We start from the raw sequence: 20,392 nt of genomic DNA on the forward strand, positions 1-20,392 counted from the left end.
GGAAGCCCCGCCCGGCCGCGCTGTCACTCACCGCCCCGGGGAGACGCTCCAGCTCCGGGGGAGGCGGCGGTGGCGACGGCGCCCGGACCGGGCCGGGGGCTCCTCCCGCGCGGAGGTAGAGGCGGGAGCGAAGCGGCCGGGGAGGGCCCCCTAGGGCGGTGGCGGACCCAGGGCCGCGCGGCGAGAGGGTTAACGAGGGGGGGGGGAGCGGGACGGCGATACGCTCTGCGCCGTGCAGGTAGCCCTGCGGGGATCGGGGCGCCCCGTTCCGGCCCGCGCTCTGTTCCCTGCGCCGCACTGTGCCCCCGCCGGGGTGCGGCCGCTGCCCGCGCTCGGCTCCGCGCTGTCGCTTCGCGCGGTCCCGCTCCTCCTCCAAACTCCGCTCCGGGTTTTCCGTCCGCCCGGCGGAGAGCGGGGCTGCCGCGCCGTTCCCGGGCTCTCGATCCGTTCCGTGTTTTCGTGGCCGCCGCTTACTGGCCAGTCTCGCGAGCCCCGGCCCCGCCGCAGCCAATGGGGATCCGTCCCTCGCTTGGCGCAGCCAATGGGGAACTGTCCCCCCCCACCCCGGGCTGCAGCGCGCTGAGGGCTCCGAGCGGCGCCTCCATTTAAAGGGGCCGCGACCCGAATCCGGGCTCTGGGCAGAACGGGCGGCGCAGCGCCGGGCAGCCCCAGGTACGAGCGGCGCCGCCCGCAGGTATCTCCATGTAGGCAGCGCGGGACCCGGGACTTGAAGGCACGGGGTGCGGCGACCGCCTCGAGGCGCCAGGTCGTGGGGCGCCGTTGCTCGGCCGTGGGGGCGGGGCGGGCGCGTGTGGTGCGGGGTACGGGTGGGGGGCGGGGTCCCCCGCAGGATGGGGGGCGGAGCGCTCGCCCCGCGGGAGGAGGCGGGGTCTGCCGCTGGACGAGGGGGCGGGGTCGGCTCTAAGCGCCCCTTCCGGTGGTGGCCGCTTGGGGGCGCCCTAGCGCGGGGGCAGCGCCGATGCGACAGCGCCCCCTCGCGGCCATCACTGCTGGTGAGGGTAGGCCCCGCTGCGCCGAGGCCTGGTGTGCCCGCGCGCAGCCCGCGCCCTGCTAGCGGGGCTGCGGCCCGGCCCGGTGCGCGTGGTTCCTTGGGCACAGTGCGAGTGTCTGGCTGCCCGCCAGAAGGCAGCGGGAGGCCCCTGAGCCCCGTGCATCGACCCGCTCGGTAGTGCTGGTGCCGTGGCCTTGCCTCTGGCTGGCTCGCAGGGCTGCCCCGGGAGGAGGAGGAATGCACCGACAGCGCTGGGAGCTGCGTGTGGCCGCACGGGGACTGAGATCGGCTCTCGTGGGGAAAGGCAGCGCTCCATGGGGTCTGCGTCGAGTGCTGGTGGGGACGGGAGGTTCAGCCTCGTGCTCTGAAATGGTCTCTGGGTCTGTTTTCCCAATGAGCTGCTCCGTTTGTGCTCTTCCCTTCTTCCCTCCGCGTTTCAGCCCTAGCTCTCGTTCAGGGCTGTCATGTATTTATCTCTTGCTGCCACTGCATTCCCCAAGAAGACTTCAGATCTGCCTTCTCTCAGATCGCCCTCAGATTCCGGGATCAAACCTGAGATAAGAACACAGCTCTGCCCCTCTCCGCAGCCAGCAGCTCGTGGCCCCGCTCTGCGTACTGCACTCACTCCCTCTGCCCACACTTGGCCTTGTTCTGGGGGATGCAGCTTGGCACACCCCTTGGCACTCCGTGTTAGCAAGGCACATCTGTCTCTTGGCAGCCCTGACACAGAGCGAGAGGCCGAGGCTGAGCCCACAGCCTCGTGTGTGTTGTGAGGATATTTTGTGGCCAGTGATTTTGGGATGCATGGCCCCGATGGACACATGTGCTCCTGGAAACCTCTTGTGTAGAAGGTGGTGAAAGCAGTAGGAGGAAAGAAAGTGATTGGCTGCAACTGTGACAATTAGTCTTATTATCTGAACGGAGATCATATTAGGGTATCGTTTTAATCTTGGTAGCGTGTTCAAAGTGCCAACTTCTTCCCCTGCTGGCAGCATAGGTTAGGAAAGGGCAGTGCTTCAAACCGTCCTTCCCAGCCCTCTTTGGACTCAGCTGCGTGCAGCCATTGGTCTGTGTGGTGCAGCATCACTGCGGTCAGTTTTACAGCTGCATGGGGGAAAGCATCCCAACGCTGACGCTGCTTGTAGGGGACCCAACGGCAGGGACCTTGCAGAGAAATCTGGGACTGCTGGGTAGGCTGATTAAACAGCTCACCTTGCACTTCAGTCATTTTAGATCTCTAAGGCTTCTTAAGGAAAACCTTGTTTTGCCCTCAGAGGTCCATTCTCTCTGAGAATTCTCTCCTGCTGTCTTCTCTCTTCCCAGTATAGTAAGTTTCAGTTAAAGAACAGCAGGAGGGTCTGGGTTGGAAGGGGCTTCAGAAGGCCTCTGTCCCATCTGACTGCCTGCCCACAGTAGAGCTGCCTTTAGACAAGGCTGCTGAGGGCTTTGTCCTGTTGAGTTTTGAGGAGATGTTCATGCGCTCATGTTCATTAGCGTTCCCAATCACTCACTGTGCGTGGAGCTCTCCTCTCCAGGTGGCTGTGGCTGCTGGGGAAGGTGTCCAAGACCGTGTTGGGTGTTGTGATGTGCTCCAGCAGCATTTAGCAGCAGGAGGGGAGATGGGTGTTTTCCTTGGACTTCTTCCAGGAATAACGTCCATTTCTGTCTTTTAATCAGTGCCTTAACATCATTAAGGCAGCTTCGTCAGATGCTGCTCAAGTATGCTCTGCATCTCCTTGCTTTTTTTTTTTGTTGGGCTTCAGGTAGTGCTCACACAGGTTTTTAACCCCCTTGTGTGCAACGTGGTTTTGGCAGATGCTGTCACGTGGCAAGCAGTGAGTCTTGGAAACAGTGCTTCTTGTTCATTCTGCAGGCACAGAGCAGTACAAGTAGCAGGAGTTCTGCTCTCTGACCTGATCTCTGAGCGGAGTTGGTTCTTGAAGCTGAATTGCTCTCCAGACACCAGGTGTTAACTGCTAAGGCCTCTGTCTTAACACGGCGAAACCAAGGAAGTTGTGTTGGAGTGCACCTGGACTTGTTGCTCATTTCTCTGCTGCAGGGCCTTGACACTTACTGCCTGGGGGATGCTGGTCTCAGGAAAAGAAGTGAGAGCATCTGAGCAGCTTCAAACCGCTGCCAGGAAGGCATCCCCGATGGATAAACATGCTCGATTTTGTTGTCTTAGGGTTTAGTGCTGGTACAGAAGTGTTGGATTAATAGCAACTAATGCTGACATCTGTGGAACATAGACGATTACCTTTGAAGTGCTGTGAGAAGTCCTCTGGTCGATGTAATTCCAGACAATTCTGCAAGAATTCAGGAACATACCCTTTCTCTTGCTGGAAGCTCAGATGACATTTCTGGAACACGAGGTCGAAATCTAGTCTGGCTGGTCCTGCCCTTGAGGAATGACAGGGAACCCTTGGTGCTGTTTTACAGCACCCCCTGCTCTGCGTTGGAAGGTTTGGGCCCTCTTGGTGCTGTGGATGATTGCTGTCCTCAAGCTCAAGGCCTGCACCCTAAGCTGATGCTCCTGATGGAGAGAAGTCAGGCTTTGCTCTTTGTCCCCCCAGGTCTGGGGCTGTTAGGCCGCTGTTGCTGGTGTCTTGAGGTTGCAGGGGTGTTCTGGGAAGATCATCTTTTCCTACTGACATGTGCTGTATCTACAGCTGGTGAAGGGAGACACTGGAAGCTGTTGTAAAATTTGCAAGTGGCAGAGTTTGCGTATCCTTGGGTCAGATGTTTAAGCAGTCAGTTGTCTGTGGTGCTCATCAGGAAATAGCCGTGTTTGAGTTTGTCAAGCTTTGACTTCCAGCCCTTGGAGCCTTCTTGTGCATTTCTGTTTCTCTGAAGAGCCCTTTGCTGAGGCCCGTTTTTTTTTTTTTTTTAATTATCATTTGGGGATGCGTCACATCAAGTCTCCCCATTTCTTTCTATAATGAAGTAGGTGGAAGGTGTTACCATCCCAGCTCTTCCAGTGTCTGTCTCCAAGGAGATGGTGATGGCCTAACGTAGTGCTGTATGGCAGCAGGTTTGGATGGCACCAGAGGTGGTGTGTGCTTCGAATACATCTTGGGCTGCCTCTCCAGAACCACCAGTGAATAATGACATTCCTTCTGTTCCTTTCCGGAGCATTTTCACTGGGCTGAAGCCTAGTCTGTAGCAGCACGCGTGGTTCCCTGGTGATTCTTTATAAATTAATTTGCTTTAAAACGAGTTAGCCAATCTGTAATAAATGTTTGCAGTGCTTAAATCTGGAGGGCTATAAACTGCCTGGATAAACTCAGATAAATGGCAGCGATGAAGTGAGCTTTTACCATATCTGTCATTCAAGGTGCAGTAGTTAATGGAGATGGTGCTGGCCGGGACCACGCTGGTCAATGTGTGGTTGGTGGCAGCAGTGTGGGCCAGGCACCCTATGGTCACTGTCCCTGTGCTGGAGGGACATGCAGCAGGGGCTTGGAGGTATTCACTGCACTGTGAGCGAGTAACAATGCTATTTTTTATTTTTTTTTCTCACTCTCTGATTTTAATTAAATATTTGATGGTGGCTCCTCGTTTTTTCCAGGTAGGCCGCGTATTCCCCTGCTAATAGTCAGCTGAATAAAGACACTCGGATGTGGAAGATCTGTGCTGTTACAGCACCAGTGATGTCTTTCATCATGTTTTTAATAAGCTGGTCCACCAGCTGTTCCTGGGTGGCCCCGTAGAGTTGTCTCTCTCTGAGCTTCCTGGTCCAAGAGAAGACCCTTGAGCCCTCCCTTTGGTGGGAACGCAGGGCAGGTCTGCTCTTCCACACGCATTGGGTTTGGTGGTCAGAGCTACACCCCGTGCCAGTCCCCTGTGTTCATGGACTCCCATGGCCTCTTCGGCAGCTCTGGGTGCTGCCTGAGAAGCGCTGTGCTGCTGTGCAGAGGGCTTCACCCTCAGCCTGCTCTTCCCAGGAATATCACTCACTCAATATTCTGGAGAGGATGGAGCCAAGTCCCAAGGGAGGAGCTCCCAAATATCCAGTAGGGCTCTGTGAATGAGCAGGATTTCGGCAGTTTCTTCTTTTTTTTTTTTTTTTTTTTTTTTAGCAGACTTGTGCTCCAGTGTACTTCCCCTGTTGCCAGGTGTGTGGCCGGAAAGCAGGAGGATTTCAGGCAGACGGAATGAAAAAGGAGGTGGAAGTGTGGCGGATCATTTCGGCATCTGCCAGAAACAATAAGCTATTATTCGCCTCTTGGAGGTAGTGAGAGGAGACCTTACCAGGAGGTGAAGTTCACATTCGGTTGGCAGCATAACTCGCTGTGAAGCTCAGCAGAAAGTCTGGATGAATTGGAAAGCCTGGGGCAAATGAAAGCAGCGTTTTTTACCTTGCTGCAGCTCTCATTTGCTCAGGTAGAGTTCAGCTTCAGAGCCACAGACAGGGCTGGAAAGCATCCTCCTCTCTTGTTCTATGGGCTGCCTTCTTGATCCTGAGCAGCTAGCAGCTGAAAGTCACTGTGCAGACTGCTGTCAGGGAGACAGAATTTCAGTGGTGGGCAGAGACATCCCTTCTTTCCCATCCGAACTAATTGTGGCATCATTTCGGGTCCATCTCAATGCGGACTCCCTCAGCTTTTCCAGATTATGATAAATATGTCAAAAGTCAGCACCTCTCTGCCTCCATATCTCGTTGTCCCGCATCTCTGCTGCAGCACAAAAACCTCTTTTTAGAACAAAATGGTAGGTTGCAAAACGAATGGCAGTGGGAACTTTTGGAGGCCCAGGGTATGAACTTCTTCCAAGGAGGATTAGCAGATTGGTAGAGGATTTGTCCAGCGATGTTCTCAGGGCAGCTCACGCCCAGCAGTTCTTCAGCAGCTGATTGGGTGCAGTGAACAGGAATCGCCCTGTTCTGTTTCTTTTGCTCTCTCCCCAGGTATCCGTTCTTGGTGGGAATAGAAATGAGTTACCTGAATAGGCCCAGAGCCTGAAGGCAGTGCTGAGGTGTACGCTGCTGAAACCAGGTGCTTCCAGTCTGTTTGGAGAGCACGTGGGTAGCGTGGCAAGTTGGTGGGTGTTCATAGGTTGTTGCTTGCACTGTCCTCTGGGAAGGAATGCCAAAATGGATTCCTTAAGCTCCAGAATTTTTCCCAGGGTCTCTCCTACCGTACGAATATCACCTCAGTGGTTGATCGCAGACTTGTGCCAAGTGTGTGAAGGATGAGAGTCAACTTTCTTGGTTCATCTGAGCGGCTCAGCCTTCCTGCTGCCTACTGCTGCGAGGTCTGCTGCCTGTCTGGAGATGTGGGCGGGGGGCAGCTTCCAGAAGGAAGCATTGGTTGCATCCAGAGCAGCAGAAAACCTGTTTATCTGGAGAGGATTCTCACCTGCTTCCAGTCCTCAAGGCCTCCCTTTCAAATGTCTCTGCTTCCATTTCGCTTTGTTCTCCTTCCTGTCAGCCACCTTAAAACCCGCATTGGGTTCTGCAGTGCTGTGGAATTGGCTCATTCTGGAAGCTTTGCCTCCTGTGTAGCTGAAGAAAACGAATGGAATAATCAGTCCTTAGTGGTGAAATTTGCTGTGACACGGAGGATGACAACTTTTGTAGCTTCTGTTTGTGGCTGCGGTCACAAACAGTGCTTATCTGTCGCTGAAGCAGAAAATGTCGCTATGTTTTTCAGATAAAACAAAGAGATAATGACCTGTAGAGTATGATTCCCTAAACTCCTGCTTAAATGAGATTCAGAAGTCGGGTACGTTCTCTATCCAAATATTTCCTATTTAGTTCTGAGTAAACCGTCGGTGAGCGAGCCTTATTGTTTCAGAGGGAAGGATATGAAGGAAGAACCCATCAGCCATCACCAGTGAAATTATTTCATCCTCCTTCAATGGTATAGATGAGCTCTGCTCACAGTAAGCCCAAACAGGCAGCAATACTGAATTTTCTGCTTCAGGGCTCAAAACAGTGCCAAATTTGGGATTAGAACGATCCTGTTCAGGCGGTAGGTTGTTGCCACATCTTCTGATTGCATTGCCTTCCTTCCTGTAGTGTGGAGTTCAGCCTGTTTTGGGGACGTGATGCTCCATCAGTTCTTACTCTGCATCACCACTTGCAGAATCCAGCTCCCTTTCCCTCTTCAGGCTCTTCAGCTTTTATCTTTTTGTGGCGACGTAGTGCATTATTGGCTGATATGAATGTAAATGCTTTCTTGCCTCGCCTGATCTTGGCCTCTCAGCCTGGCAGTGCTGCTGGCTGTGGATCTGGGCTGTAGCTTTGGCCGTCTGCTGGTAGCAGCGAGCATCGCACCTCCCTGTGCAAGTGCCGTGCACAGTCACACTGCTCCTTCTTCCTGACTGCACTGCATGCTCATGCCTACTTTGCTACATGTTCTTCCTCTTGTGACTGCTTTTAACATCACAGGCGTTCCCACTTTCCTTTCTGCCACCCTCCAGAATTTCCCCCAGCTCTGGCTTAGTTTTTTCCTGCTGTTCCCTGTCTGAGTATTCACCCACACAGTTATGGGGCCGTGTTACAGCTGTAGTTAAGTTATGGCATTGTTTATATCTGTCCTCTGTCAAAATTCCTGTGTCTTGTCACACTCTATCTTGTTCAAAACTCAGACTGCAGAAATACAAAGAAGTTATTTCTGCCTCTGTTTCAAGAGAAGAGATATTTTAGAGGATAGGTTATCTGCATGATCAGGAGAAAGGAGAGGCCAGATGATCTGAGTCTGGTGAAACACAGGGGAAGGCAGAGAGCAGGTTGTTATGCATCACAGAACAGCTGTGAGAAGCCTCCTGAACTGGTGCTCAAGTAATTTCTGATATCCCACTGTGTCCTTTATCATAAGCAAGTCTGTTTGCCATGAGGGGTGCGGATGGTAGAGAGAATTCTGAGAGAGATGCTTTGCTGAACTGCTGTGTCTTGCTGCTGCTTTTTGGCTTCAGAGTTTTGTAACCTCACAAGAGCTCTGATTGATTTGCTGGTGTCCTGGGTATTGCCAGCAAACTGGGCATTTGTTTGCTCCAGCAATGTTCAGAAGAGTAGGCAATTCATGCACCATTAGATTGGTTTTCATTAACTTGCAAATCTCTCTCTCGTTTCCAGTTGTCATCATCTAAATGGATTCTAGTGAAATTTCGGGATCTCTGGACCCCCTGTCTCTGCCTGACAAACCACTTATTGGTGATCTTCCTGCTGACATGGAGTTTGGGGAGGGTCTCCTGGGCTCCCAAACAGCTTCTACCCAGGAAGCTTCGGATCTTCGGCCCCCAGAGTGGGATCAGTCCAAGCAGATGACTGCAGACGGGGACTTAGGCCTTCAGGAGAAAGGAGACAGCCTGTCTGAACAAAACAAATCAAACGACCTCAATCTAGATAAACCTAGTACTGTCTTGGACGTCCTGGAGAAACCTGATGTCTTAGATGACTTGGATGAATCTGCTGGCTCAGTGGAGCTAGATAAATCAGAGGGTCTGGACGAGCTGTGTAAGGCACAGCCTTCCCAGGATGCGGGGGATGGGATGGACGACTCCTCTGCCATTTCTAAAGAAGCCCTTGTTCTAGAAACACAGAAAGAAGGGGAAGATGCACCAAAAACTAATTCTAGGGACCTAAAGGAAGATGGTGCTGCTGCTATTCCTGCACCATCTGATGACAGCGGCCCTGAATCACCGCCACAGCCTGTTCTTGACTCTGGAGACCTCAGCTGTGCCCCAACCACAGAAGAAACCACAGCACAACCCTCGAGTCCGCTGGTAGCCCCTCCACAACTTAGTCTTAAACAGTCAAAAAAGACGAGGTTGAAGGCACCAAGGAAAAGCTCACCTGTGCAGAGGGAAGGACTGCTGGGGGAAGCAGAGGTGGAGCTGAGCCCGGACAGCAGTATGGCAGCTCTGCCCTCTGAGCCTGCACAGGAAAAGAAAGCAGAGGAATGGAATGATAATGGGAACAGCTCACTGAGAGAAAGCACTGGACTGAAGGCAGAGGAAGCTGCATCACCAGCAGGTAGGTTGTTGTTTCTGCAGGGCTTGGCTTCCTCTTACTCAGAAGGCTGCTTGGCTGCACTCCTCTGAAGCTGGAGATTGTTCTGAGCTTCAACTTTCCCCGTCTTCCTCTACCTTGGAAATCACTGATGTTACTGATGGACTAAATATGGAAAAAGTGTCTTGCTTATCTGGAATAATGTCCTGGAGGCTGTTCTTTTGGTGTGCACAAGCTCTCACTCTGGTTTTCATAGCTTTAACTTTGATTTTTAATGCTTGTGTCAGCTAGGAGCTCCCCTGATAAAGCTGCTGCTGCACATCATTTTAACTCTTGCTCCTCATCCTTGGAGTCTTTGTTGGAGATGAGGCTTTCCAGTAGGCAAGTCCCACTGTCCAAGCTGGCCATCCTCAGGAGGTGCTCAGTCTCCACAGTCACGCAGTTGGAGGCGGCAGCCCAGCCTTCCTCCCTGCATGCGGGGAGGTCTCTCCTGTACAGGACTTCTCCCAGACCACATGTATTTATCTATACCTACAAGTGTTGGGTTTAGGAGCTTTCCTGTGTCTGAACACCTCCAGAACGGCTGGCTGTGTCTGGGGCTATATATGCAGACTGGCCCAAAGGGTGGCTGCATTTGAACCACGTCTGTCCTCTTCTGTTGGAGAAAAGCGAGATGTCAGATGTAAGTTTCTTCTGTGCTTCTGTTGCAGAAGGCCTGTCTCGGAAGGGAAGTGTGCCCCAAACTGAGAAGGTGAGGAGAATACAGTCAAGTACGTATGCTGCGGGAACACTGAGGGTGGCTGACTGTTGCCGAACTCATTGAGAGACACTGGCTGTCTCATCATCCTTCTGGGAAGGAGTTTGCATGTCTGCAGTGATGCAGCAATCCCTGTGTACTGCCACTGTGCTATACGTGTGGTTTCAGAGTATCTGTCCCTGCCACTCCCCGATGGAACATCATTCCCATAAGCCTGCTTTTCCCTCTCTCCCCCATGTTGCCAACTCTTGTCAGATATCTATGGAGTTTTATCCTTTTTCAGCCCAGTTAGTGGGAATTTAAAGCTCAGAAATTGAAACTGCGCTGTGATCTGGGATATTTATCCATTGTTGTCTTAGCAAATGGTTAGTCTAAGAATTTTCTGAATCTCTTCTAGGAGAAAAGAAGTGAACGAGCCAGAAGATCAGAATCCGCCAGGCCTGAAACTGTGAACTCCGCTGACAGCAGTGAGTAATCAGTGCAGGCCATCACTCGTGTTCAGCCCTAGGGCAACTCCTTAGCCCGGTGCAGACAGGCAGTTTGTGTTGTGAATAGGGAGTAAAGACTGTGGAGCTTTCATTTAGATGTTCCTGTTACATAGGACAGGTCCCTTCATCCCTAGAGTTTCCATTTCAGGATACTTGCCTTACTTTCTCAGGGTAAGGGAGGAGAGAGTTGCAGTATTCTTACAGTGGTTTATAGACAGTAAGCACCAACTAATAATAGGACGAGACTCTGGGGATATTCCCAGGAAACCCATCTTCCATTTCCTCATCCAGAACCTTTCTTCCTTTGTCTTTCTCGCCTTTGTGCCATCAGGCTATCTAAAGGAAGGTTGCATTCTGGGGACTTACCTGTAGAAATACAATAAATCTCTGTCTTCCGATATGTCAAGTGTTGCACTGACATTTTCTTGCATTTTTCTGTTGGTCAGTCATTGTCTGTCTGTGCTGGAGAAGTGGCTGGTGATCCAGCTTGTTCCCTTTAATGTTTACTGGTTCCTTGAGGGCTTTCTGTTGTAAATGTTTACGCTTTGAGCATCTGTTCCACCTCCTGACTTTTCCTAGAGAGGAACTTCACTTAAGACCAATTTGCTTAAGGACCTTCCAACTCAACTCCAATTCCAGCAGAGTGTCTTTCAAGTGTCTCTTTATCGTTCTGCTTAGGAAGGTGCAAAGCATTTAGACAAACAGCAGAAAGATGGCCCCAGAAAGCCCCAGCGTGCTTCTCATGGCACAGCTTAGTCTTAGTTCCTAATGGGGAATTTCTGTGCACCTTCTCTTTGCTGTTTTGCAGTTCCGGTCTCTGACGAAGATTCTGATGCCATGGTGGATGATCCCAACGATGAGGATTTTGTTCCTTTCCGTACCCGCCGCTCGACTCGCATGTCGTTACGCACTCAGATAGCCCAGCGAGCTGCCCGTTCTTCTGTCACTAAGATGACTTGTGCCAACTGCCGGACCCCGCTGCAGAAGGGCCAGACTGCCTACCAGAGGAAAGGACTCCCTCAGCTCTTCTGCTCCAGCTCCTGTCTCACCACCTTCTCGAAAAGACCACATGGCAAGAAGATATGCACCTTCTGTAAAAAGTGTGTGATCGTTCCCCTCTCCTCTGCGATCCTGTGCTTGTGAGCCAGAGCATTTTCCCCACATCCCTGAGACCCTCATGCTTCCTTTGTCCCCCATGTCACGCTTTTCTTCTGCCAGGTGTCACCCCATCTCTTCTTCATGCATCCCATCCTCCCTCCACTCCCTTCATGTGACTTATTGTTTCTCCCTGCCTGGCTCAGTTCCCTTTATCCCTGTCTCCTCTCAAAACAAACTCCTGCATGTTTCATCTTCATGCACCACCCCTCTGGGCTGGGACAGAGGCTAATGTAGGAAAATTCCTGCCACTCCCTTGGGATAACAGAAAGTCCCTTCACTGCAGCTTGCTTAGTGGCAGGACTGGTGTGTTCTTGTGCTAACATGTCTCCTTTTGATCCTCAGGGAGATCTGGAATACCAGGGACTCTGTGGTTGCCCAGATTGGTTCAGGTGGCTCTTTCCACGAGTTCTGCACCTCTGTCTGCCTCTCCCTCTATGAGGCCCAGCAACAGAGACCAGCACCTCAGTTTGCAGACCCCTCAGACACCATCCGTTGCAGCGTCTGCCATAAACCTGGTGAGGTAAGCAAATTTCTTGTCTTTCTCTTGTCCTGGTTCTGATTGTTGTGACTTGCAGTCTTTGGCCCTGCCTGGGACCATCACTGGGCATTTGCTTGGTTCTCCCATGGTGTGAAGCCTTAGCTCCGGAGCTGCCTTGGGCTTCACTCCCACATTATTCCTCGTTACTGTGAGGCAGCTCTTATTCCCAGAAATAAGGCTTCTGCTTCTCCCCGCCCCGCAGATCCTTGCTTTCTGCCACTCCACTCTCCCAGTTGCTCTGCTGGCTTTTGGCAGGAGGCCAGACTGAGTCTCCCAGCAGCTCCCAGTATGGCACTTGTCAGAGTTTAAGTGTAACAGCCCATTCTCCCAGGGGTTGTGGTAGCAGGGTGCGTGTGTGGGAGAGAGACCCGTGGTGTTCTGTGAGAGTGACAGCAATGTTGTCCCTGCAGGTCCAGCATGAGGTCAGCAATGGGAATGTAGTTCACCGCATTTGCAGCGATGCCTGCTTCACCAAGTTCCGAGCCACCAAGGGTCTGAAAACCAACTGCTGTGACTACTGTGGACTTTACATATACAATAAGGGCATGCCCGTGGAGTACCTCTTCCATGAAGGCCAGCAAAAGCGCTTCTGCAACTCTAGCTGTCTCAACAGTTACAAGAAGGTGTGTGGAGTCAGCTGCTGGGGGTTGCAGGAAAGGGAGCTCCTCTGTGGGCACACATCCCCTTTCTTCAGTTTGGCACAGGATGCTTCATGCAATAGCAGGCAGCTTGAACCTTCTTGGCCTTCTACTGCTGACAAAATATCTTAAGAGATTGCTGTGAAGAAACTTTGAAACTGGTGGGGGCCCATCTTGGACCCAAGCACAGGTCAAACAGTTGGACATAGCTGGGCAGGGCAGTTCCACAGGTAAATGCAGTTAGCATGAGATGGCTTCTTTCGGATGCCTCCCCCAGGCTTGGTTGTATCTGTAGCCTGAGTAGACTTCACTTAACTGTCCTGATGGGACTTCTGAGTCCTGTATTCCTGCCAGAGTAGCCTTGAAGTGAGAAGCAGGGGGGGCAAAGGCAGGTTTTTTGACTACAACCTGAGCCTGCAGACTGTGAGCCTGGCTCTCATGTCAGGTGTTCCCTGCAGGAGAGCTGCCCTGTGGTGGATGCAGTAGTGGGGTGGAGTATGAGGATAGGACCTCATGGGCTGGTGTTGGGCTCCCTGACAGCTCTGTTCTGCTCTGTGTTTGCAGAAGAACACCCGAGTCTACCCTTGCATGTGGTGCAAAACGCTGTGCAAAAACTTTGACATGCTGCCCAATGTGGATCGCAGTGGCAAGATGGGACTGTTCTGCTCCATTTGCTGCACTACCTCCCACAAAGTGAAGCAGTCGGGCTTGGTTGGTAAGGACCCTCATACAGAGATTTAGTCACCTCTCCACTGTAACTCCTTTCTTTGTACTTTTTATTGCTTGTGGATGAGACTAGAAAGAAGGTGGGAAGGTGTCTGGGGAGGGGTCCAGGGAGATAAGTTGAGGGGGAGGTTCCCCCTTGCAACGTGTAGCTGTCATAATGCTGAGGGGTAGTGTCTGTTGCTGTTCCCAAGAATTCAGGAGGCAGTTGTAGTACCACACTGTGCTGACATTGTCCTTCCCTTTACATAGATTACCACTTTGTTCAGAAGTGGGTATGGTCTCTGTTGACTGATGCAAGTATTGCAAGCTGTTATGTCCAAATTTCCATGTAGCCAGGATCACTTCTTTGAACCAGTCTGCTTTCCATCCGTGTTTAACATTTCTGTCCTAGCAGAATCTGGTGCTCTTAGTTTCCTGGTGTTATTGTCCCTTCCTTTTTTGGTAGTAGCTTGACTGAGGATGAGTGAGTAGATTGCATGCCATCCTCAGAATATAGTCCCGTGTCCTGTGCTGCTGCCCTCACCAATTCCTATCTGTTTCATCAGGTCCCCCTAGACCCTGCAGCTTCTGCAGAAAGAGTTTATCTGAACCCTGCTATTACAACAAGACAGACCGGGTTGTCTACCAATTCTGCAGCCCCAGCTGCTGGACCAAATTCCAGGTACTGAAAAATCCTTCATGCTGGGCTGGGCCCTAGAGCTCCTGCCTCTTTTCACACTTAGCAGAGGCTGCAGCTTCTTCAGGCTCCTCAGGGAGTGTCCATAAGAAAGTCTCTGCTGGAGCACAGGCATTCTGATGACTGCAGTTGCTAAATTCTTAGTCTTGGTCCTACCTTTCCCTCACTTCATTTAGAATACGACTGGCTGTAATTCTCTCCTCACTATCAGGTTATGCCTAGTAGGAGTACAGCACAGAGCTGCATTGCATGAGTAGTTTGGAACATAGTGGCCTTATAAGGGTGCTACAAGTAAGCTAGCAAAGCACCGTGGGCACCTGCTGGCATGGAAAGAGGCAGAGCTGCTCTCTGAGCCAGGGATCACCAAGAAACAGAAGTCTTCTAGGTCATGTTGTCTAAAAATTTATGACCAGCAGACTTGGACACCTCATGTCTAGTAGTCCTCAAAGGCTTGACTGATGAAGTCCAGTTTTCTGATGTTGTGTTTGAGCATACATTAAATGTTCATAGTATTCAAAGGCAACTGGAAGAATATTTGTTTTGTACAGTTGCCAAAGAACAAAGCAACAGCCAGGAAGACCCGGGAAACGTGGGCCAGGATGTGCCTTGGGCAACTGAGAAAACTTAGAGAATCTAGAGAAAGAAGGTTATTTTCTGGCAGTTGCAGTGTCTGTCTGTTTGGTATTGTTTTCTTTATCTTTTTTTTAATCATTGTGTAATAGTTTGCTGAGATCACGTGTTGTGTGGATGAAGGGTAGCTGAAGTGTCTTTACAGTGGTAGACTTCATAAAACGTTGGAATTATTCCCATGTAAAATCAGCATTGTAACGTGACATTAAAGCCATGCATAACCTGGATTAGGAACCATCTTACTGGCAGATCTCAGAACACTCTTGCTAAGGAAGAACCACTGAAAGGAGTGCTTCAAGATGGCTTCTCGGGGATCAGTGTTAAGCCCAAGTTGTTGAACATCTTCATCAGTCATCTGGAAATAAAGTCAAAGTAAGCGTACTAAAATTCTGCAGCTGAAACAAAAACTGGTGAAGTGTTAACTGATGCTGAGGTCAGGGCAGTCATACACAGCAAAGCTACTGGATTCCTTGACGAGGTTGGTTCCACCTAATGTGTACTTACAGTTCAGTGCCAGATCAGCCTTACTCAGGTAATGCGGGGATATGAGTCCTGGAAAGTAAGGATTTTGAAAAAACTCTTGATTGCAGCAGGTAGGCCATTAAGCATGACAGCCTCAGTTTCCAGCTACGAAAAGGATTAAGTTATTGTAAGAACAAGCAGAAGAGCAGGAAGTTAGGGGGCTAGGAAGCAAAAGATCTGCCTAGAATTCTGCACGGGTAGGAAGGATATTCATCCAATGCCCAAGTTATTTTTAACGTTGAAGAAAAATAGGAAGCATGCTGAAGAAAAGCTGCAAAATTACCCAGAGCCTCAAAAAAATGACACTGACAGAGCACCTTATCTGAGATTATCAGAACGAAAACCAGGAAGATGACTATATTAAAAAATATATCCCTGTGGACAAGACACCAAGTGTTAAATGGCTCTTTAATCTAGCAGAGGAAGGTGGGATGAGGATGGCTGCATGAAATCTGAAGTTACATTACTCTGAACGTAGAAACCAGGCCCATGTGCTTCAAGATCTTTTGGAGAAAGTCTCAGAAGAGGTAGTGGAGCCTCCATTTCTTCAGGCACTCAAGTGCAGAGGGGTGGGAGCCTGAAAACTTGCCTTCTGGAGAAGAACTGGACCCAGCACATTGGAAGCAAAGTGAAATTACTCAAGAATCTGCTCTCCTGGAGCTTGGGATGTGATCCGATGGACTGACTGTGAGTCACTGACAGTGGCAGCCAGCGCAGGTCTGAGCTGGGGCAGATGGACTGCTGTGGTCAGTGGAGCAGGCAGGACGACTGGTGGCAGTGCAGAACGGGTGCTTGCTGCCCTCTGTGTGCCCCTCTCTCCATGAGCTGTCTTTGTCTTCTACAGCACACCAGCCCGGAGGGTGGGATCCACCTGAACTGCCATTACTGCCACAATCTTTTCACCGGGAAGCCAGAGATCCTAGACTGGCAGGTGAGGACTTTCCCCAAGGGGATGTTGAGGCTGAGGTCACCCCCTGCGAGGATTACAGAGCTCTTCCTCTCCCTGCTCAAAGGAGAGTCCTTCCTGAGCCATTGCTCTGAATGCCTTGGCTACACAGACGTGCCTGGAGATGTGCCTGAATGCTGCTCTCCTGATGTTCAGCAGCATGTCAGAAGGGTGGGAGGAGACCTCTTCTGCCAAACCCTGCCAGGGGAAATGGGGGCTTGTCTCAGACCCATTGTCTTGCTTCCTTGGGAAGTATGGGGACCTCCTGCCGGCCTGCCTGACCTGGTGGTGGTCTTTTTGGCAGGACAAGATGTATCAGTTCTGCTGCAAGGATTGCTGTGAGGACTTCAAGCGGCTACGCGGGGTAGTGTCTCAATGTGAGCACTGCAAGCAGGAGAAGCTGCTGCATGAGAAGATCCGCTTCTCAGGGGTGGAGAAGAACTTCTGCAGCGAAGGTACTTGGGGAAGGCACGGGAGAGGCAGAGCCCCCATGCCAGCCCTTGCTGGGGGAGGAGAAGAGAGCATGGAGTGGAACAGAGGGGAGACTGTCTAGCCAGGCCCTGGGGCGAGAGCCTCACCGTGCAGTGAAGGGAGGACTGTCAGTGGGGATGGCTTGCTGTCCAGCCAGGCCCTAGGGCAAGATCTTTACCGTTCATTGTGTCCTTGGGGAGGGCTTTCTCACAGCTTTTCTCTCTCTGGGGGCTGGGGAGACAGCAGGTGGCAGCTCCGCTCCTCCTGTCATCATGCACTTCTACGCTCTTGCGTCTGGGCTGGCCTGACCTGGCCTTGCCCTGCCTGCTGGGTTCCTGCACACAGGAGGTTGGAGTCAGACTCTTCCTAGAAGCATGGAGGTGAGAGATGGCAAGTCCCCATGAGGTCCCATCTTATCCCAGCCCCAGGGGCCAGTGCTGGATTGTTCCCTACAGTGTGTTGCGTGTGCTCTGTTGTCTCCGCAGACCTGGATTCTGGTCATGTTTGGGTCAGGGAGGCCCCCAGTTCATCCTGGGAAGGTTTCACTCCTATTGTTTCTCCGCAGGGTGTGTGCTTCTTTACAAACAGGATTTCACCAAGAACCTGGGCCTGTGCTGCATCACCTGCACCTACTGTTCTCAGACCTGCCAGCGGGCGGTCACCGAGCAGCTGGAGGGCAGCACCTGGGACTTCTGTAGTGAAGACTGCAAAAGCAAATACTTGCTCTGGTACTTCAAGGTCAGTATTGGCACTGGCAGCTTGTGCTAAGTGCTGTGGTGGGCACGGCACCCAGATAAGTGGGCATTGCACTGAGGAAGCTCGCACTGCTGGAGTCTGGCTGGCACTGCTGCGGAGAACCTGGCACTGCTGGAGTCCTGCCTGGCAATGACGGGACACTGCTACGGGGAAGCTCACGTAGCTGGAGTCCCCAGCTGATCCTGCCAGAGCACTGCACTGAGGAAGCTCACAGTGCTGGATCCGCGGCTAGTGCTGCAGTGAGAAGTTCGCACCGCTGGAGACCCCGGCTGGCACTGGCAGGGCACTGCTGTGGGGAAGCTCACAGCACCTTGCCATGTGCACCTTTCACTGGAGAGTTGTGTTGCACTCGGAGGGGGTGTGGTTAGTTACTCGTTGTTTCTCTCCTGCTGATGCGGGCTTTAGGCAGCTCGGTGCCATGCCTGCAAGCGTCAGGGGAAGCTGCTGGAAACCATCCACTGGCGAGGGCAAATCAAACACTTCTGCAACCAGCAGTGTCTGCTGCGATTTTACAATCAACAGAACCAGCCCAACCTGGACACGCAGAAGGGGCCCGAGAGCCTGCTGAACAGTGAGTAGGAGGGAGGGAGGGGACCTGCATAGCTCAGTCTGAGAGACACAGGGAAGACTGAACAGCAAGGGGTGGAAGCTTCCTGCCTGGGACTGGATGAGACGCTAGGGAACAATCCTGCACTGGCCCTTGGGGGGGAAAGGACGGAGTGGGACCTAATGGGGCTTCTCCATCTCTAACGTCTATGGTTCTATGACACACAGGGCCCAGACGGGAGGAGCCGGTGCCAGCGTGCTGCCTGTAGCTCACACTCTTAGCGAGGATACTCAGGGATTTAATGGGCGATTCCATCCTCATGTTGCCAGCGGAGAGCTCGATTTGCAGGGTTAGGGGACAGCGTGGCTTGGCATGATAATCCACCTGCAGCCCCACACCACCTCCGAGCTGTGACCTTCTCAGATCTCATAAGCTAATCAGGATTGGGCCAGGTCAGTGCTTGGATGGGAAGCATTCAAGGAAAACACAGGGTGCTGCAGGAAGTGGTGCTGGTGATGCTGTAGGTGGGCTCTCCTCAGCCAGAGCTGAACCTAGACCGATCTTGAGGGAGCGCAGAGCCGCTGGAGGCACTCTGTCTTGTGAAGTTAGATTGGATTCCTACCAAAAGATTGCCGCAGCTTTGGGGAATTGCCAACCCCGTGTCCCGGATAACCCCATTCTGCATCCGTGGAGTTCCAGCTGGAGAGGAGATTTTCACTGCCTGTTGCCTCATTTCCTAACGTTAACTTGAGCCAGTTGCTTACAGAAGATTGCAAAGTGCTTTGGGGTCCCTCAGGATGGAAGGTGCTCATAGTGACAGTGACAAGACATCGCGTGGCCCTTGGACTCTCGTGTAGCTTCATTCTGCTTGGTCTTTCAGAGGCCATGATCTTCTAGGTAATCTGTTTGATCTAGTTAACAAAATGCCTGCAGTTTGTGACGTGACTTCCTTCAGTGCATCAGGCTTCGACTGATACCGGTATTGCAGGCTAAGGGCTTTGCAGCCTCCTGGGATTTCACGAGGTGTAAAACCCTGACTAGGGTGCACTGAGGAGGGGAAACCAAGAGGAGGACCTTCCCTTGTGAGACCTCATTCTCCATCTTCAGGCTCTTCTTGATGCCTCTCTTCTGACAGCAGTGGGCAAACTGCAAGATGAGGGAAACCCTGGATGTCAGCGCTGCTTCGAGAGCAAAGCAGAGCTGCTCTGCCAGAAGCAGACAGTTCCCCCAGCCAGGGGAGTCCCGACCTGTCTTCCGAGAGCCATGCTCTGTAAAGCACCGTGCGAGGTGACAGCTCAAGTGGCAACGCACTGGGGTGACCTGGACAAAAAACTGTTGGTTTCAGCTGGCACTGGGGTGTCCAAAGGGAGACTGCTTGATGGGGCACAGTGTCCTGCTGCCCCAGAGGAGGAAGAGGCACTGAGCTTGCCGTTTCCTGTAGCTCACCGAGTGATTTTACAGCCTTAGCCTTGCTGTTCGATTTGTCCCCTGCTTTCAAGGCATCTTACCTGTGAGGCATCAGTAACACTGCTGTGGGGACACAGGCACAGCAAGCAAGCCACTGCCTGCCAAGGGAAGCATCTATTTCACAGCATTTGGCCCTTGCCTCTAGGAGACATGGACCACAAGACTCTTAAGTACCCTCTCCACCACCAACAACCGCAAGGACCTGATCACCACCCTCCACTATGTCTTTGGAGGCCCCCAGGATCTTTGCTGTTTAGCACTTGGTGCGCTGCCCTTCCCTGTACTGCCTTTCTGTGCACTTGTGAGGCAGAGGACTCTGAGGGCAGCCAAGGAAGTGCCCTTTGGTAGTGGTGAGTGCTCAGCTGAGCACAGTCTCCAGGCTTGGTAAAAGCCAAAGTGCAAGTGCCGCTGGTGGCACTGATTCTTCTGTGTTCTGGTACACCTGTCCTCTGCCAGCTGTGGTTAAAGGTCTGGACAGCTTTGTCCTGGGACTGTGGTGTACTGGTCAGCTTGCGCTGGAGCCAGAGCTGCTATGTGCTTACACAGAGCTTTCCAGCCCAGTGGGCTGTGCAGGGCGTTTCAGGAGGAGCAGCTTGTCAGTGCTGGTGAGGAACAGCTTCTGCCTGGTCCAGCCAGGGTCTTCTGGCAGCAGAGTTGCAAGCTTGCAAGGGACTGCTTGGATTTTAGGCCCATCTTGGGCATTGCTGCTGACCGCTTGCTTTTTTTGCAGCCAATGGTTGCCTAAAACCATTAATTCCAGCAGCTTCTGGCTGCCTGGTGATCCTCAGGGTGCTTGCTGACGTTAAGAGTGGCCATTCCTTTGCTGGGAACAGAGCGTGCATAGCAAGTGATTGAGGAGCTCCTGCAACAGAACTGTGCCCAAAGACTTCCAAAGGGAACCGGTTCTGTATAGGGCTGTCCAGCTGCAGAGGAGAGAGGGCTAGAAGTCATGCTTGGTGCAGTTTATGCCTTGGCAGCTCCTTGCTAGTGTTAGCTAGAGAGCTTACTGTGAGAGTAAAGACCAAGCCGCAGCTTTCTTGAGAGCCTGGACATGCAGCGTGTGGAGCTTTGTGGTGGGAGGATTTTCTTGTTTGCCACAGATCTAA

General features: G+C 52.1%; 2 protein-coding genes across 8 annotated transcripts in view; one reads left to right on the forward strand and one right to left on the reverse strand.

Moving 5' to 3' along the window:
- The window catches only part of NONO (non-POU domain containing octamer binding), a 15,014-nt gene extending 14,960 nt beyond the window's left edge, over window positions 1–54 (reverse strand). The window contains exon 1 of the mRNA XM_021406594.1: window positions 32–54. The gene's annotated coding sequence lies outside the window, so the exon portion shown is untranslated. The remainder of the gene's footprint in view (window positions 1–31) is intronic.
- Window positions 1–20,392, forward strand: part of ZMYM3 (zinc finger MYM-type containing 3) — a 30,359-nt gene that overhangs the window by 738 nt on the left and 9,229 nt on the right. For 2 of the 7 annotated variants that reach the window (XM_021406584.1, XM_021406582.1), the window contains exons 2-13: window positions 8,091–8,990; window positions 9,677–9,717; window positions 10,121–10,190; window positions 11,020–11,311; window positions 11,712–11,889; window positions 12,318–12,530; window positions 13,110–13,260; window positions 13,817–13,932; window positions 15,944–16,030; window positions 16,350–16,500; window positions 17,082–17,254; window positions 17,678–17,843. In XM_021406584.1, coding sequence (XP_021262259.1) covers window positions 8,105–8,990; window positions 9,677–9,717; window positions 10,121–10,190; window positions 11,020–11,311; window positions 11,712–11,889; window positions 12,318–12,530; window positions 13,110–13,260; window positions 13,817–13,932; window positions 15,944–16,030; window positions 16,350–16,500; window positions 17,082–17,254; window positions 17,678–17,843 — 2,524 coding nt within the window. In that variant the 5' untranslated portion in view covers window positions 8,091–8,104. Of the gene's footprint in view, window positions 116–269; window positions 767–8,090; window positions 8,991–9,676; window positions 9,718–10,120; window positions 10,191–11,019; window positions 11,312–11,711; window positions 11,890–12,317; window positions 12,531–13,109; window positions 13,261–13,816; window positions 13,933–15,943; window positions 16,031–16,349; window positions 16,501–17,081; window positions 17,255–17,677; window positions 17,844–20,392 lie in introns of those variants that run through there. The other 5 variants (XM_021406579.1, XM_021406583.1, XM_021406580.1 and 2 more) reach the window with 5 other exon arrangements.

This window comes from Numida meleagris, chromosome 8 (assembly GCF_002078875.1).
Source record: "Numida meleagris isolate 19003 breed g44 Domestic line chromosome 8, NumMel1.0, whole genome shotgun sequence".
Taxonomy (NCBI): Eukaryota; Metazoa; Chordata; class Aves; order Galliformes; family Numididae; genus Numida; species Numida meleagris.